The sequence below is a fragment of the Brachyhypopomus gauderio genome, chromosome 9 (assembly GCF_052324685.1).
Source record: "Brachyhypopomus gauderio isolate BG-103 chromosome 9, BGAUD_0.2, whole genome shotgun sequence".
Lineage (NCBI taxonomy): Eukaryota > Metazoa > Chordata > Actinopteri > Gymnotiformes > Hypopomidae > Brachyhypopomus > Brachyhypopomus gauderio.
The window spans coordinates 23,027,487-23,043,641 of NC_135219.1; the positions used below are offsets into that span (position 1 = coordinate 23,027,487).

The 16,155-nt window shown below is 40.1% G+C and overlaps 2 protein-coding genes and 1 long non-coding RNA gene across 7 annotated transcripts; 1 reads left to right on the forward strand and 2 right to left on the reverse strand.

Annotated features, from left to right (window-relative positions):
• Positions 1 to 5,410: 5,410 nt before the first annotated feature.
• Positions 5,411 to 7,235, reverse strand: LOC143523510 (uncharacterized). The gene is made up of 2 exons (XR_013133379.1): positions 6,088 to 7,235; positions 5,411 to 5,859 (listed from the first exon to the last, which is right to left on the reverse strand). It is a non-coding gene; the product is annotated as an uncharacterized LOC143523510 (long non-coding RNA).
• A 263-nt stretch (positions 7,236 to 7,498) lies between these two features.
• Positions 7,499 to 11,370, forward strand: LOC143523512 (uncharacterized). Of its 4 annotated transcripts, none has more exons than XM_077018006.1 (5): positions 7,504 to 7,724; positions 7,859 to 7,947; positions 8,820 to 8,912; positions 8,989 to 9,065; positions 9,668 to 9,783. In XM_077018006.1, the coding sequence occupies exons 1-5, from the start codon at positions 7,526 to 7,528 to the stop codon at positions 9,693 to 9,695; spliced, it is 486 nt and encodes a 161-aa protein (XP_076874121.1). In that variant the 5' UTR covers positions 7,504 to 7,525; the 3' UTR covers positions 9,696 to 9,783. The 4 variants fall into 4 exon arrangements, 2 of the variants coding, with proteins under 2 accessions (XP_076874121.1, XP_076874120.1); XM_077018005.1 differs by lacking the exon at positions 9,668 to 9,783 and adding an exon at positions 10,728 to 11,370 and having other exon boundaries at positions 7,509 to 7,724; XR_013133381.1 differs by having other exon boundaries at positions 7,499 to 8,017; positions 8,742 to 8,912; positions 8,989 to 9,783.
• A 3-nt stretch (positions 11,371 to 11,373) lies between these two features.
• LOC143523511 (uncharacterized) lies at positions 11,374 to 14,380 on the reverse strand. 2 transcript variants are annotated; one of them, XM_077018004.1, is made up of 4 exons: positions 14,255 to 14,380; positions 13,044 to 13,626; positions 12,810 to 12,939; positions 11,374 to 12,683 (listed from the first exon to the last, which is right to left on the reverse strand). In XM_077018004.1, exons 2-4 carry the CDS (start codon positions 13,262 to 13,264, stop codon positions 11,934 to 11,936), a joined length of 1,101 nt encoding a protein of 366 aa, XP_076874119.1. In that variant the 5' UTR covers positions 13,265 to 13,626; positions 14,255 to 14,380; the 3' UTR covers positions 11,374 to 11,933. The 2 variants fall into 2 exon arrangements, with proteins under 2 accessions (XP_076874119.1, XP_076874118.1); XM_077018003.1 differs by lacking the exon at positions 14,255 to 14,380 and having other exon boundaries at positions 13,044 to 14,107.
• Between the last annotated feature and the right edge of the window lie 1,775 nt (positions 14,381 to 16,155).

Below are 16,155 nucleotides of genomic sequence, written 5' to 3' on the forward strand. Positions count from 1 at the left end.
GCCTCAATGATATAATGGGAAAATGGACCCACCTGAAAATAAAAAAAATCCAACAATTTTTAAAAATAGTTTACCTACAGTGTCTACAGATTATGCCCATGCCACTCTTGCCATCATTGGATCAAATTCCTAGGACTAGTTCGAAAAGTGCTATTTTCAAACAATTGATGAATGTGACAAAACTACGCCTTTTTTAATAGGACTTGTAATTGCAAAGTTGTCAGGTGGACTGCAAGGAATCAAAAGAATCAAGTTTCATTTTCCTAAGCAAAGATTTGGAAAAGTTATGCATGATTCACAAATAGTGCCACCTAGTGGCCAAATGTTTCAAAACTGCACAGTGTGACAGTCCTGAGATGTGTGTGAACCCTAAATTGCAAAAATAGGTTTCCCCACACTACGTGTGTGAACCCCAATTATAATTCCAAAACATCTCAAGTATGCCACCTTGGAAGTAATGTAGGATTGTTTTCACACAGCAATACGTGGCATATATATATATATTTAAATAGTTTATCTTTTGAAAAAATGTCAATAGGTAAAGATATTTCTACATAAATTTATACAATAAACCCTCAACTACTTGAAATAGAATAATATTCGAGTAATTTTAACTTATCCAGATGGTACTTTTTGCAGTGTCTCTTCCAAAAACACAACACCCATAACTGACAAACAAAAATAGGAAATCTTACCAGAAGAGATTTCAGAGTCACTACTCGGATCAAGAGTTATTTCTCCTCCATCAGAGTCACAAGGGTCGACATGGTTGAGGACCACGTCCAAAGCCTGCTGTGTTCTGCAAACCTTTGCCATCTTTGCTTCTAAGTCGAGAGTAAGTGAAATATAGCAACATGGATTTTTATCCACATGTAGGTGGATACATACATAATAGTCATAATAGTTCACACTACCACCCATCACACCCATACCTGTTCACTGTTACCTGGTACCGGCATATTTCGATCTAATGGCTGCAACAACATTAAAAAAATATATAGAACCCATCTCAGTTACCTCCATTCTGTACATTTATAATATTGTAATATAGTACTAGAGTGAGAAACCTTTATTCTATTTTATTTCACCATTTCTTCTCCATCGGAGTCAATGGATCAACACAGTTCATACAATCACCCATCCCCCCCCCCGTTTAGCATTACCTAGTAGTGGCTGCATGTACATAAAGGATGGCTTTTATTAGACCTTTATTCTATTTTATTTCACTTAGCATGTAGCCAGATAGGCCATTTACTTTGGTGCAGTTTATTAAAGTCTATGCACTTTATTAACAAGTTTCCTATGTCTGCAGTCATCTCTCTCCATTATTAAACTGACAACGACATTATTTGAACTATAATTCTAAAACATCTCAAGTCTGCCTCCTTTGTACTAATTTTGGATTGTTCTCACTGCAAAAGGAGACATGCTGATTGGTCAAAAATAGCTAAAGTTCTGATTTTTTCTTAAAGGGTTTTTTTCTTCTCCATCTGAGTCAATGTATCAACATAGTTCACACAATCACCCATCCCCCCGTTTAGCATTACCAAGTAGTGGCTGCATGTACATAACAAAGGATGGCCTAAACATTTGGCCTGCGGGCCAGAGTTTGGACACCTCTGCATTAGGCCATCATGTCCATTAGTGCAGTTTTCATTAGCCTGCAGCAAATTCTGAAAATACTAATGAATATGGCCTGCAGCAAATTCTGAAAATACTATTGAATATGGCCTGCAGCAAATTCTGAAAATACTATTGAATATGGCCTGCATAAGGAGCATGAGCTCAACTCTGCCTGGCCTAATGGGATGCAAATGACCCCAGCACTGCCATTTGGCACTCTCTGCTAGAAGGAGTCGTATGAAAATGCTGGTAGTTGCAGTGTTAAAAGATTACAGTACCTTTAACAGTCACTACTACGACAAATTAACAGAATTGTTGTGCATTTGTCAACGTACCAGAGGTGTCACACGTCGAAAAGGCTCTGACAATACGGCTTTTAGCAACGGCAAACATCAACTACGGAATAGAATAGAAAAACCGGTAACGTCTAAACAAATGCTTACCAATTGCTGCAGCGCTTCAACAGCTACTTGCAAGGAGCCCCTTTCCTGCTCAGAAGAAAGATTGAAATGTGGCCAAGACAGGCCAAGATGGTGGTTTTATATTGTGAGTTCTCGAGGACCCTTAGGTATCCTGATGAGGCGCCTATTCAAAACATCAACGAGTGTATCAAAATAAGAGTTCACTGTCACGTCAAACGTTTGTTTGTTTTTGTTTCTGTTGCATGTTTTATGTGTTGTAGTGTGATCACTGTTTTCAGAGTGTTTGTCTGTATATCTTACCTTGTAGGGACTTCTGCAAGTAAGGGCCAGAATAAATGGCATGTAGACATTTGTAATTAAACATTACATGCATCATACAAGTGATTCAAATAAAATAAGTATATATTATATACATATAATATATACATATACAAATGATATATACTATATAATATATATTATATACATATATACAAGGCAAGGCAAAGTTTTTGCAGATGTTGGATGGGAGGACTTGGCAGTTTGGAAGGGTAAGTCCAGTGTGGATTAATACATATTTAGGTGTTCTTTAGGACTTTTAATTTTAACTTATTAAATTGTAACCTTGCTAATTGGGAAGATACATGGAGACATGTTCCAGAGAAGCTCCATGGAGTACTCATTGTGCAAGTTTCAGTGTGACAAAACTTCACATGCTTCACTCTGCTTGTACCCCGAACATGACTGCCGTTTGTGCAGATGGCAACAGAAAACTCTATAGGTTTTGACAGTCAGCAGGGTAAAACTGCTTTATGCATAATAAATGTATGTAAAATGTATGCAACTGTAGGTATCGAGGGCGGACTGGCATACATTACTACCGGGGATTTCCCCGGTGGGCCAAGGGGAAGTATTGTTTCCATTCTAATGGGAGGTAAAAGTTAATATGTTTTACAAAACCCCTTAACCTGGGGGGTATTCCACGAAGCGAGCTAACTCAGTAAGCCGGGCTTTTTAAGACAAGCCTGGCTCATTTTGCTCAAATTCGGTTCCACGAAAGAGGCTAGACTTGAGCCTCGCTCAGTTACTACAGCAACATATACGTTTGAACTAACCTGCTCCGTACCAGGCTAGAGTTGAAGCTTAGCTTAGCGGGACCGCTTCTATTGGCTCAGCAGCGTGATGTCAGTCTCGCCATCCGGGAAACAAAATTGAGGAACAAGGTTCCGCTGCAATTCTATCCATTAAATTGCTGTGGATGTAGCATATCATATCATATATTTTTATACATTTAATGGAGTACTGTAATTATTAGTTTGGAATGATTGCAGGTCATTATTATCAAAATGTAATAATTATATTTCCAAATGCAATTTATATTTCGATCTTCAGAGTACATATTCATTGTTAATCAGCGAGGTTTTTGCACATTTTAATGTATTGGTTTAATCTTAACAAATTCAGGTCAGTGTAAAATGGAATACAGTGTCTAATCGCAGTTATGGTCAACAAACATACATTAGCATAAACACTATATCACAAAAATACAATTCTTTGTACCTGAGTATTAATAATAACTGAGTAATTTAGGTGAAGATACTTTTAGGTATATATTTATCCCCACACTTCCTCTTTTGTGTTCAAATTACAAGCAAATCATATCACTCCGCAATTCACATATGTTCAGTATAAATAATGTAAATGTGTGGTTAACTTAATGGTGCAAAAAGGAAATTGATACAGACAACTACCTTACCAAGATTTTCATACAGGTGATACAAATAATCCAAAATGTATGCTATAAAAGAACAGCTAACAGTGAAGGCTGAAGGCTGATTGACCATGGCATGCCCATTTGTAGAAAATCCAGTAGATGAAGGAGCGTGTATAGTGCACAGAGCATTCATGCTACCAGCTCCAAGGTCATTCCAGGACAGGACAGATCCACTGGGCTTTCCGGATGACTACTTATTTGAGCACTACAGGTTCAGAAGACACAGTATTATATATCTTTGTAAATTACTGGGGCCATATATTGAGAAGAACACTAGACGTAGTAGAGCTCTTACCAAACCCCAAACAGTCTGTATCGCTTTGCACTTCTTTGCCAGCGGCGCATTTCTGTACAGCGTTGGGTATGCAGAACATCTTAGTAAGGCGACGGTCTGCTGCGAAATTCGATAGGTTTGTCTTGCGCTTAAGCGTTTCCTTAATATATTCATTAAATTCCCTGGTCACAGAGGCATCCTTCCCATAAAAGAAGCTTTTTCAGAACAGCAGTAACTTGGAGTTAAATTTATATGACTTTAAAAGAGACTCTTATCCAGAGCACTTACCGAAGTGCTCTGTATTCATCTTGATCAACTATTTCATGCTAAAATTCATTCAATTCAAAACAAATTGAATTCTCCAGGATTTCCAAATGTCATTGGTGCTATAGACTGCACTCACATCAGGATAAAGGCTCCATCTGGACCCATGGAGGCAGACTATGTGAACTGAAAATCATTTCACAGCATCAATGTACAGGTACATGCAAGTTTTGCCCACCCAACAGAAATTGTAAAGCATGTCGCTCCATGGGTTTGAACAACTTTCACCCTTTGTCACTTTTGCCATTGTTCTAGATGGTTTGCACCAGCCAATTTCTATTCTCCAACATTGAAGCAAAATGGCCCGGCTCGGTGCACAATATTTCGTGCCTCCTCACTGGCACAGAGGTTTGCCGAAGGTAAGAATACTCCAACCACACAAAATAGTGCAGATTTGGCCTCAGTGTTTAACTCTACTCCTTATAATTGTAGGTGCTTTTCCTGGCTTACTGCTTGGGGATAGGGGTTACCCCTGCCAACCTTTTCTCCTTACCCCATATGCAGACTCTACAACAGATGCCGAGAGGAGGTTCAATCGTGCACATTCAAAGACAAGGGCATGCATTGAGATGGCATTTGGACAGTTAAAGAGCAGATTTAACTGCTTGCGCCATCTCAGAGTGACCCCTGAGAGAGCCTGTGACATTAAAGCAGCCTGTGCAGTTTTGCACAAGGTGGCAATACTGCAAAAAGGAGTAATGCCAAGAGTGCAGTTGGACTCTCCTGTCTGACCCCTGGATACCTCCCGGACTCTGCCCTCGCCTCTCGACCCTGGACCGCACTGACCACCGCTCCCACGCTACTGCTCTGCACCTGCCATACGTCACTGTGCTCATCGTGTGGCTAGTTACACAGAGTTATCCTAATAAAGATCGTGTTATTCCGCATCAGGATCCCTCTCAGCGTGTTCTATACGTTACAAAGACAGAAGTGTTACCGCCCGGTCTAGGTCAGACGGTAACAGCGAATTAATGTTGGAGTGATTGAGGAGTGAAATATAAAGGGGAACCGACAACACGTTCAATAACATGTATTTGGACCACATGAAAATGCAGAAAATGCAAGATGTAACAAGCATTGGCTTAGCACCACTGACTTCAGGTAGGCCACGCTGAAAACGGGAAAAGAAAACTACCTGGTGCTAAGCGACTTCTTTTAAACTTACACAACAACAACCAAGAAAATAAAAGAGAACACTACATAACAAACACAACTACGCAAAAACAGAAACACAGTCCACCACACACACACACAAGAACAAGGGGCAGTCTAACAAGTCTCGATTACGGTTAGCAGATGTGTATATATATCCAAAGTCATCCCCAAAACAGGGAGATCAAACGAGGAGAGCCTGCCACTCTCTCCTGCCGTCTTCACCCCCAGGAAGCCTTTTGTAGCTGTGGACTGGGACTGACTTGTCAGGCACCACCCAGAACCATGTGACCCCATCATCCCGGGCGCACCTGAAAGAGATTACAACACAACACACCACGCTCCCTCGGGAGAACAGCACAATCACACAGCAACAACTCATCACGCTCCCGTAAGAGAATAGTACAATGTGTACAGTAATAACTCATCTCGCTCCTGCAAGAGAATAGTACATATCAGGGTACATATCAGGACCTAACAGAAGTATAGTCAAGATTGAGAAGTATTTATTCATGTTGAACTGCATAACTACTACTCACTTGTTCTCTTGTAGAGGTGTGAGCTCTGGACATGGAGGTCTGAGGGTCTTCTCTCTGTTCTTCCATTTCCTTTAAACACAACACAAATCATGAGATCACACAGCACATTAACAGACAGATACATAGACACACACGACTTACAGCTGGCCTTTCTGAACAGGCAGAAATTTCTTTCTGGTTGCTAAAATATTTTATACAGTTATTTAAAATGGTGTTTTACCTTTTCCTGCATATTGGACTAATCAACTGTACTTACCATTCTGGAGTATATTTTTATATTTCACCTTGACCTGCTGCCACGTTCTCTTAACCCCGCTCATGTTACTTCTAAATCAGGAAATTATTAAATAACATTATTAATTTACTATAACACTTTTAAAATGCCAATGAATGGATTAAATTATATGCTCACGCATTTAGTCTGTCTGCAATATTTTGCCAGACAGCTTCTCTGACTTTATGAAAACAGGACGTGTTGCCATTCTTCGTAATAATGTATTTATATTCCTCATACAGACGTATAAGTAGCTCATGTTCAGCAGAAGAAGCAAAAAAGCTGCTCGTTCCTTCAGCTCTTTCGACATTTTCTTGCCTTTTCGAATATCGATTAGTGAGGCTGTGTAAATACTGTGTGCACGCGCATGATCGCCGATTACAAAAGCCTGGCTTGAATTAGCGGGAACAGGTTGCGTCTGGATTTCGTTAGTGGAACGGAACTAGACGGAAGTGAACTGTTTGGTTAACTCAAGCGAGGCTCACTCTAATAAGCGCCGCTTTCATAAGCTCGCTTCGTGGAACAGCCCCCTGTTCTTTGACCATCATGTGTGTTTATTTTTTCAGGTGAGGGAATGTGGGATTTACTGTTGAGGTTCAAAGATACCTGACTGACCCAATAGTTCCACGGTTTATCTCCACCTCTATCAGCTTGCACTGGAATTTTTATGTACACCAGTCTCCTCAGTGCTGTGTGAGGCTTGAAAAATTGTGTCCCAGCACAGTGGAACAAATCCTCTTTTTGAATAAAAACTGAAAACAAAGATGCTAATGTCCACAATCACTAAAATCACTAATAAATCAAACTTGTTTTTCCACAAGCACTTTTGTTATTTTTACATCCATACATAAACATTCACGATATACGTATACATATTAAAAAATGTGATTAATTTTAAAAAGTGTAAAAATAAGTACCCAAAACCAGCTAGATATATAAGAAACAACAAATCACAACAAACCAAACAGATTTCCTTTATTGACTTATTGACAAAACGTGAAAAACTTTAATGAAACAATATGGAGTTAAAGGCTAAAAATGAATAAATAAAAGACGCTGCTTTCACTGTCCACCAGATGGCGATAATGTCCACTGCTTCATGAAGTTAACCTTTTTCCGGTACAATGGCCTAGGTGCACGCACCACTTCCTCGTTGGTGTCAGGATGCTACCGTATTTCCGGTTGGTATGCGGAAGTGTCGATGTCATGGCCGAGTCTAAATTCACAAGGTGCCTGTTGGAGTTCCCGAAATTTACCATCAACGATGTGCGTCGTATTGTCAGAGCATCAAGTACAACGACACAGAGTCAACTTGAAAAGGGTTTCAAGTTCTACGTTTCATCCTACCTCTGCAATTTTGAAGGTAAGTGGCCGACGCTAGTTAGCTAGATAGCCTGAGGTGGCAGTCTAATGAAGTGATGTTGTTTTTAGTAACGAACCAACCTGTCCTAGTACTAGAAATGCCTTTTTAAAACATGTTTGTATTTCTGATGGAAGTATCAGGCAAAAGTAAGGCTAACGAGATAACAGTGAGGGCTCACTGCTACAGATCTATGAAGAAAACAGATACGCCACACCAGCTGAGAGTAGGACTGGTTAAAATGACACGAGTTCTGTTCAGTGTCACGTTCAAAGTTCTGTTGAACAAGTTCAAAAGTGAGTTCAACACAAGTTCAATCTTTTATCCTTGCTCTTACTTCACGTAAGCTGTGATAACCATAGGCATTGGTTTTCAAAGCTTACAATGGTAGCCAAATGCAGAGTAGCTGAGTGGGAATCATTAGCAGTCTATTTTGCCTATAGTAAACAAATGGGAGTTTATTTTACAGTTCGAGCTATTGTTATCTACCTCTATGACTCAAAAGCAGAATATAGTCCACCTCAGCTATTCTTCAAACTGCATTTTCTAAAATCTGTCAATCTGTCTTTCAAATCTTTCATCTTAACTTCTTTATTAACATATGGCTGCAACACTTACACCTATTAACATATTCTGATAACACTCTTCAAGAAGCAGTTGAAGTAAAACCTGCACTGTTCTGTTGTTGGTGGTGGAAACAACAAAATAATATAAATATAAGTAGGCCTGTTTCACTCCTATGTGTAAGCATTTCATCTGGAGTGAAAATGAAGTTTAAATCTAAAATATATTTAGTTTATAGTTGCTCACTGAACTAGTAGATTGAAACATGCACAACACTGTAGAATAGAAAGACAGTATAGCCAAGTGTTTTAAGAGTGATGCAAAACAGCACAAACATTACATGAGACAATAGACAAGTGACATTCACCACTAACAACATGATGGGACAGATATTGCGCCTATTGACATTGCTGTCTTCTTTTCAAGATACAAAATTTTGCCTCTTGTGTATTTCAGATGACATTACATGATTCAATGCCAGTTGTGCTCATTAACAGGGGAATCTGCAACCACTTGGTTGCATTGCTTTTCCAGACTGCTCATTATTCTGAATCTGGCATGTCTGTCGTCCCTCCTGTCCTTTCATGCACACAGACAGAACAGAAGTGGCATAAACCACCAACAATGGTTTGTCTTATTTCATTATTTAATGTTAGTTAATGTATCACAGTCACTTTACTAACACCATCTTTTAAATTAATAGGGGGTGAAGCCTGGACCCGTGGATGCCATGGTTGTCCTAAAGCCAAAACCAGGTGCTACTACAGCCAGTGGAGTTAGGTATGTAGTACCAAATTTAATAGGCAGATTACAGTGTGTGGTTAAAAATATATATGCTTTTGATCATCTGATAAGACGATCTGATCTGTTCTCTTCAAAATTTAATTTAGCTTTGTTGTACTTCAGATTAGTGTTGTCAAAAAAATTGATATATCGATACGTATCGATACTGAACATTCTGAAACGGTACAATACTCGTTTCCCTTAAGTATCGATTCTTTTTACATAAAATGCGCTTTCGTTTGACCCACCCAAGCTGCCGTAATGCACAGGACAGTTTGTAATGCTAATATGGCAGCTTAAGCAAACGCAGTGCTGTTGGATTCGAAGCAGATACAGATGGAAAACTGAAGGACTTGAACAAGCCCGTTTGCAAGCGGTGCTTTTGGAACATTTCAACGAAGGGCGCTAAAGCCTGGTTGAGTGACCATAGCGCTCGACTCCGCGCGCACCTCGTGCGAACCTCCGCGAGCGGTGGAGGCTTTATACTTTCCGCTTTGCAGTGTTGTCCGAAACTATATGTGGTAGTATAAAAGAAACACCCCTCAAAACAGGGGAATGAACACTTACCTGACGAATTTTAATGCTGCTTTGTGTTTCAGGTTTGAAAAGTGCTGCAATTTAGGCTAAAGTACTTGAAAATGTTGAAATTGTAACTACTTCATTTCACAACAAATATCTGTCTGACTGAACAGTTTTCATGTATTACGTTAACAAATACGAGCATCTTGTAATTCCAGGATGAAACATGAGAGAACGTGAAGACGTTAAGATTGGGCGTTTTGAAAATAAACAACCATTAAATAATGTGATTAAAAGCACAATATTTCGAATCATTTCGAGTATATGTATAAATATTTAACTTAATTAAGTTTAACGTGCTGGGAAATATTGGTACAAGCGCTTGAATTGAACCCTGCAAACATGACTTTGTTCATTGCGCTGAGGCGCGGCGCGTGCGAAGTTACAAAATTCGAGAGGTGCACGACCTCGCGTGCGCCGCGCTTCAGCGCGATGAACAAAGTCATGTTTGCAGGGTCTATACACCTTGTGGAATTCAAACACTTGTATGTCACTTTCAAGGTCCATTTCAATATTTCCCAGCACGAGCAAAGACACTTTGTCAGATGTTCAAAAGACGTCCACTGAAAAGCCAGAATGAAAGTTTTAGTGACGTCTTTTTTAAACGTCTATTACTGCCGTTCAGTTGCAGTTTTTGCACGTCCTGACATCCAATAAAGGTCCTAGTCAAACGTTCAGATAGAAAACTCGTCATAGACGTTCATGTTAAGTTAAAAGGTTAAGGTCCTAGTCACACTGTCAGATTTTGAACGTCCACCAGACATGCAAAAAAGGGTCTGGACTGACCGACGTGATACAGACTTGATTTTAACGTCTTTCTGACGTCGCATGTTTGTTGGGATAAGTTAAATATTTATACATGTACTTGAAATTATTCGCTTTATCATCACATTATTTAATGGTTGTTTATTTTCAAAACACCCAATCGTAACGTCTTCACGTTCTCTCATGTTTCATCCTGGAATTGCAAGATGCTCGTATTTGTTAACACAAAATAACTGTTCAGTCAGACAGATATTTGTTGTGAAATGAAGTTACAATTTCAAGCATTTTCCAACACCTTTTGTGGCCTTGTCACAGTCACACCTTATTGAAGAGGCACCAAGATCCAAAAGTGCTACACCTGAGTGGCATTCACTTAGGAGAGAAAGAGTAACTGCCTCACATTTCAGAGAGGTGAGCCACGTTAGAGGTCCAGGTGCTGCAGAAAGGATAATCCGAGGGACACGACAAACAGCACATGTGAAGAGGGGACTTGAAATGGAAACAGAGGCCTTAAAGGACTGTGCAGTTCTGAAAAACTTGAACTTAACCAAGTGTGGGCTAGTGATTCATCCAGATGCCTCTTGGCTGGGTGCATCACCTGATGGACTTGTATATGACCCACTTGAGCGTCCATCATTTGGGCTTGTTGAAATCAAGTGCCCAAATGCACAAAGCTATGTAGACTGCAAATTCCTCAAAGTGGCACAAGGCCTACACAAAATGAAGGAGAGCCATTGTTATTATTGGCAAATCCAGTTCCAGTTATTGATTACTGGTATGCAGTGGTGTGATTTAGTTATCTGTGCCCATGATGATATCTTTATGCAGCGAGTTTACAGAGATAGCAGTGTATTAGAAGAGGTGAAAAGGAGGTGTGACATGTTTTTCTTTAACACTTACATGCCAAAATACCTCTCTATGCCCAAGCAATAGAAAATCATAATGAAGACATGAACTCATGAACAATTAAAACAATTTCAATTTATTCTGTCAATTGTATTACTATTGTATTTGTTTCATTTTTTACAAATACAGTAAAAGTTAAGAAATACATAATGTTGTATTGTGTTGTCAATTTTACATATAAAAGGGAAAGCATTTTATACAATTAATCATATTGCACTGTACCTTAACATTGCAGCCAATATTTACAGACTAGCATGACCTAAAGCAGGGGTCGGCAACCTTTTTGACTCGGAGCCACAAAAGCAAAAATAATTGGAAATTTATTTCAGTGACGATGACATGTCACTCAAGCGAACCGAAACTAAATACCGGACATTTGTGAAATTCCACCCGAACATTTTTTTAAGTCTCAAAAATAATATACGGTAATTAAATACTCATTAATTTTATTCAAAAGCTGAGCCGCATCAGAGGGATCAAAGAGCTGCATGCGGCTCCAGAGCGGCGGGTTGCCGACCCCTGACCTTAAAGGGATCATTTTAAGGTTAGAGAAAAAAATAAATAAATAAATCGCCGTAATTCACATTACATCATCTGTCTAATTCTGGATTGAGATTAGCCATTGTTTGCCCAGGCTTTTACCAAGGGGCCATTTTGATAATTCACCAAAAGACAGGCAACAGTAAAAATTTGGTTTATGCTCCCTGTGATTGAAAGGGGGATCACTGTGCTGAATATTTTATGTTCTTTGACTCTGCGAATCACACGCTCAACATGGACTCTCAGTCTTGCAATGGACTGTGACGTTCTGATCTCTGACCTAGACAGTTGAGCTCTCTTTGACAGAAACGTGGGTATGTGGACTTTGCATGGAACGCAGTCTTCAACAAGGAAACCCTTGTCCACCATGATGGCCATAGATGGGTCAAGGAGGGCCACAATGCCAGACTGCTTTAAGATCTCTTTATCACTGATAGCACCTTGATAAAGAGAAGACACAAAGGTCACTGCGCCATGAGGGGCTATCCCAAGCAACCATTTGAATGTACAGTGTGATTTATAAGTGGAAAACACTTCACTCTGAAGGAGAAGGGAATTTGGAGTTTGACATCTCAGTTCTGTGGAATCTAAAATTATTTGAGTGTCAGCGTAGTCCTGAAACACATCTGGGAGGTGAGTTTTCACAGTGTCCACATCTAACCAAACATAAACAGCTCCCAATACAGTATAAAGGAAGTTGGCCCAGGTGTTAATACGACTAACAGTTGACCGATGGATTCTAAATCTATGGGCCAAATCCTTTTGCATCAGTCCCAATGACGGGTAGTACATGAAGAGAAAAATCTCATCAATTGCTTGAAGAACCTGGGGAAAAAATACATTATCCTATTGTCATATTACATTATGACTATCAAAACTTATTTTGATGTAAAGATTAATTTGAAAATGATGACATAACATGCTTTGTATGGACAACAGGAAAACATTTACCGTTGTACTGGCAGAGTGAGGGACCTGATCAGTCTTCTCAACAGTCCGTGCTCTTGTAACCCGTATGATGATGTGGGTGGCTGGCTCTATTTGCTTCCAAAAGCCCATCACGTGGGCATGGTTTGCAAATCTGTGGAATATAAAAGTTATATAATCGCTATTTCATTCACAATGTATTTCAGACACCAGAGAAGGCCCATCCATATACTGTGTCCTGCCATATTTTGTATTTACCTGGTAAAGAATCGTATGTCGTCATCAGAGGCAGAAAACCGCTCCAAACAGAACTTGCTGCTGACAGTTAAGTCTTCGATTTGTTTTCGGAGCCTTGATATCTCCTCGCGTAGCTCTTCATTTTCATTGAGGGAGAGATCAAGCGCAGCAGGCTCATTACTGACGCAGTAGTCATGTTCATGACACGGTAAGGGGTCATCATCATCATGGTCAGTCTGCATCTCTGTTAGATCAGTGTTGGGTGGACGCTCTGTTCTTTCCCATACTCCAGATCATGGAGTTGGAATAGTATAGTTATTCCATTGAAATAGCACAGGAAAAGCTCCAGGTCGCAGTCGTCATCGTCCAGCAGGAGTGGGAGGTTCGAGCAGATCAGCAGCGATAAAATGTCGCAAACACACTCGAGAAGTACTCGTGACGATAAAATGATCTTTCCTGATCTTAACCACCCATTGTTTCTGCAGTTCTGAGTCCTTTGGAAAGGTGTGGAAGCTCAGGTAGGAATTACACCTTGTCGATGCTGTGCAGAATGGCACACAGCAGTGGTGGTTGGACCTGCTGTCTGTACGTTGTTGAAACGATACTTTTTTTTGTTTACCCGTCATGTTTAGGACACGTAAACGGACAGGAGATGAAGCAAACATCATCATCAAGGTTGGCAAGCTATCAAAACATACCAACTCAAAGGGTTAACATGATATCAGGCTCATGGGACAAAAATGATGGGAAACAAACACAAGTTGTAATATCCACAACATTAACATTTTCTTAATCCAAAATCGGCGCTCTGAACCAAACCTCGTCTTTATCAAGTCTAAACTAAACTTATAAAGGAGCAGCAGCAATAACTAAGCATTATATACCAGCCAAAGATAGAAGCTGTAGGTGGTTAGCGCCTAAGGCCAAGAAGCTACAGGGGCTAGCTAAGCAAACTAAAAGGCACAGGTGGTTAGAGAGCAAAGCTAAAGGTTGCACTCCAGTTATGTAGCTTAACTAAATCCCCAACCCATAAAACTCCGTATACAAGTGAAACATACCTGCTATAACCCCGTCAAAACTACTAATGACTCAGTTCTGCTCCCACAATAGTACTGCACCAGGAGGCGCCTCGTCTGGGCCTCTCCCTCGCTATAAGAGCAGGACTAAACACTTAGTACTGGACACTAGTCTCACATTTAAAAGCAGAATACATGAGTAAAAATGCACCGTACCTTACAACAGCGAACACTCCGTAAAGTCGAGCTCACGCTCCAACCCTGTCGTCCCGTTGTGCTGCTTAGCTTAGCCACGCTATTGCTGCAAGGACCCCATGGTGCCCTTATCACATGCCTGATTACAGGCACACTGCAGCCTGTAACTACCTCACTCCTCCCATACCAACAAATCTGTGGAGGGAGCTAAAGATCAGGGTGATGGCAAGGAGACCCTCCAACCTCCAAAGAGTTGGAGCTCATCACTAAAGATGAATGGACAAAAATACCAGTGGAGACATGCAAAAAGCTGGTCAGCAATTACAGGAAGCGTTTGATTGCTGTAAATAAAGGCTTTTCTATTAATTATTGAGAAGGGTCTGAATAATTTTGGACATGCTACTTTTTGTTCAAATGTGAATAAAAGCTGAGAATTTTTTTTTCCCCACAATGATGCCTCTTGTACATCATCATCGTATTATCTCCTGGGAGATTTCCAGTCAAAAATATAATTTCTGGTTAAATAAAAGTAAATTTAAGTCAAAATTTGACAGGGGTATGACTGTATATATATATATATATACACACACACACACACATCATGAAAGCACGTATTTGTAAGGTACTTAGATGTATTTATGATACATATGTGAAACAAAAGTTAATATACTTTGCTAAAAGGTAAAAACATGTTTTTACTTTTTGTTCTTTCTGCATGTTTAGGGGTTAGTGATGTATTGTGTATTACAATACAATGTAGTATACTAATTCAAATGTTTTATGGAAGTTGTTTTAAGTTTCTTATATTTTAGCCTGTAGCAACAAGGAACACAAAAAATTCCAAGTCCAGCATTATGTCTGCACATACCGCTTCAGTCAGGATCACTTGAAACTTTTGTTCCATTCTGTCAGGGCATCAGGTAGAAATTTCACATTATAATTAGTCTTTTCAGTCCGTGAGCCAGAGCGGATATTGGTACCATCTGGGTGGGCATTCTAGTAGAGAATATACATCACTTGTTTACAATATTATAGACCTCTTCAGACACCTATGCATTTGTTTTTATAGCCTACCTGTGGAAGAAACATGGTTATACAGTTATTACCATACTTACATTTCATAGCCTGTGAGGAAACATGGTTATACAGTTTCCATACTTACCCTCAGAAGATGTGTCTTTGATGACTATGAGTGTCCTCATTAAATATCTCTGTAATCTAAGTGTGCAAATGTTTTAGATTTTTTTAGGAGGCTGGAATAACAGTCCCACTGCAGGGCAGTTCCAGGGCGTTTTCCATCGTCTGATGGTGCGCTGTGGTGTCTCACCAAGTGCGTCGGGCAACGTGGCAGCACAAGATGAGACTGTATCACTATCAGCTGCAGACATGCACTCTGCTTTAATGGTAGAAGAAGAGCTCCCGTCCCCATCTGCAAACATTTCTGCAGTCATATGTGACCACAGTTACCTGCCCACCTGCTTTGGTGGTCTTGTGGACTATGCCCTGGTCTACATTTCAGGGTTTGTTGTCTGAAAAATTCTGAAAAAACTGTCCCGTGAGGTGTGCCGTGCAAGCCTTGTCAAAGCTGCTGTACCCTCATCCTTTGACCAGATCTACCACCTGCCTCAACTTAAAAACAATGGTGGTCTGATGATCCCCTCAGATGGAACAGTGAAGGTGGTCAGAGCAGCAGAGCGTGTGATACGCCAAAAATCAACAGGTGTCAGTGTGTCCTTTGTCAACCAGTTCGTTCGGGCTGAGATTGGTTCTGAAGATGTGTTTTTACTCGGGGAGCACTTTGCCGAAACCCAATTCGAAATCGAGAACCATAATTTCATGCTCCTGTCATTTGTTGTCTCTGTATTTCACAATTTAAGGCTGCACTACATCGCAAAATTAACTACCCTGGAGATACAGAGTGC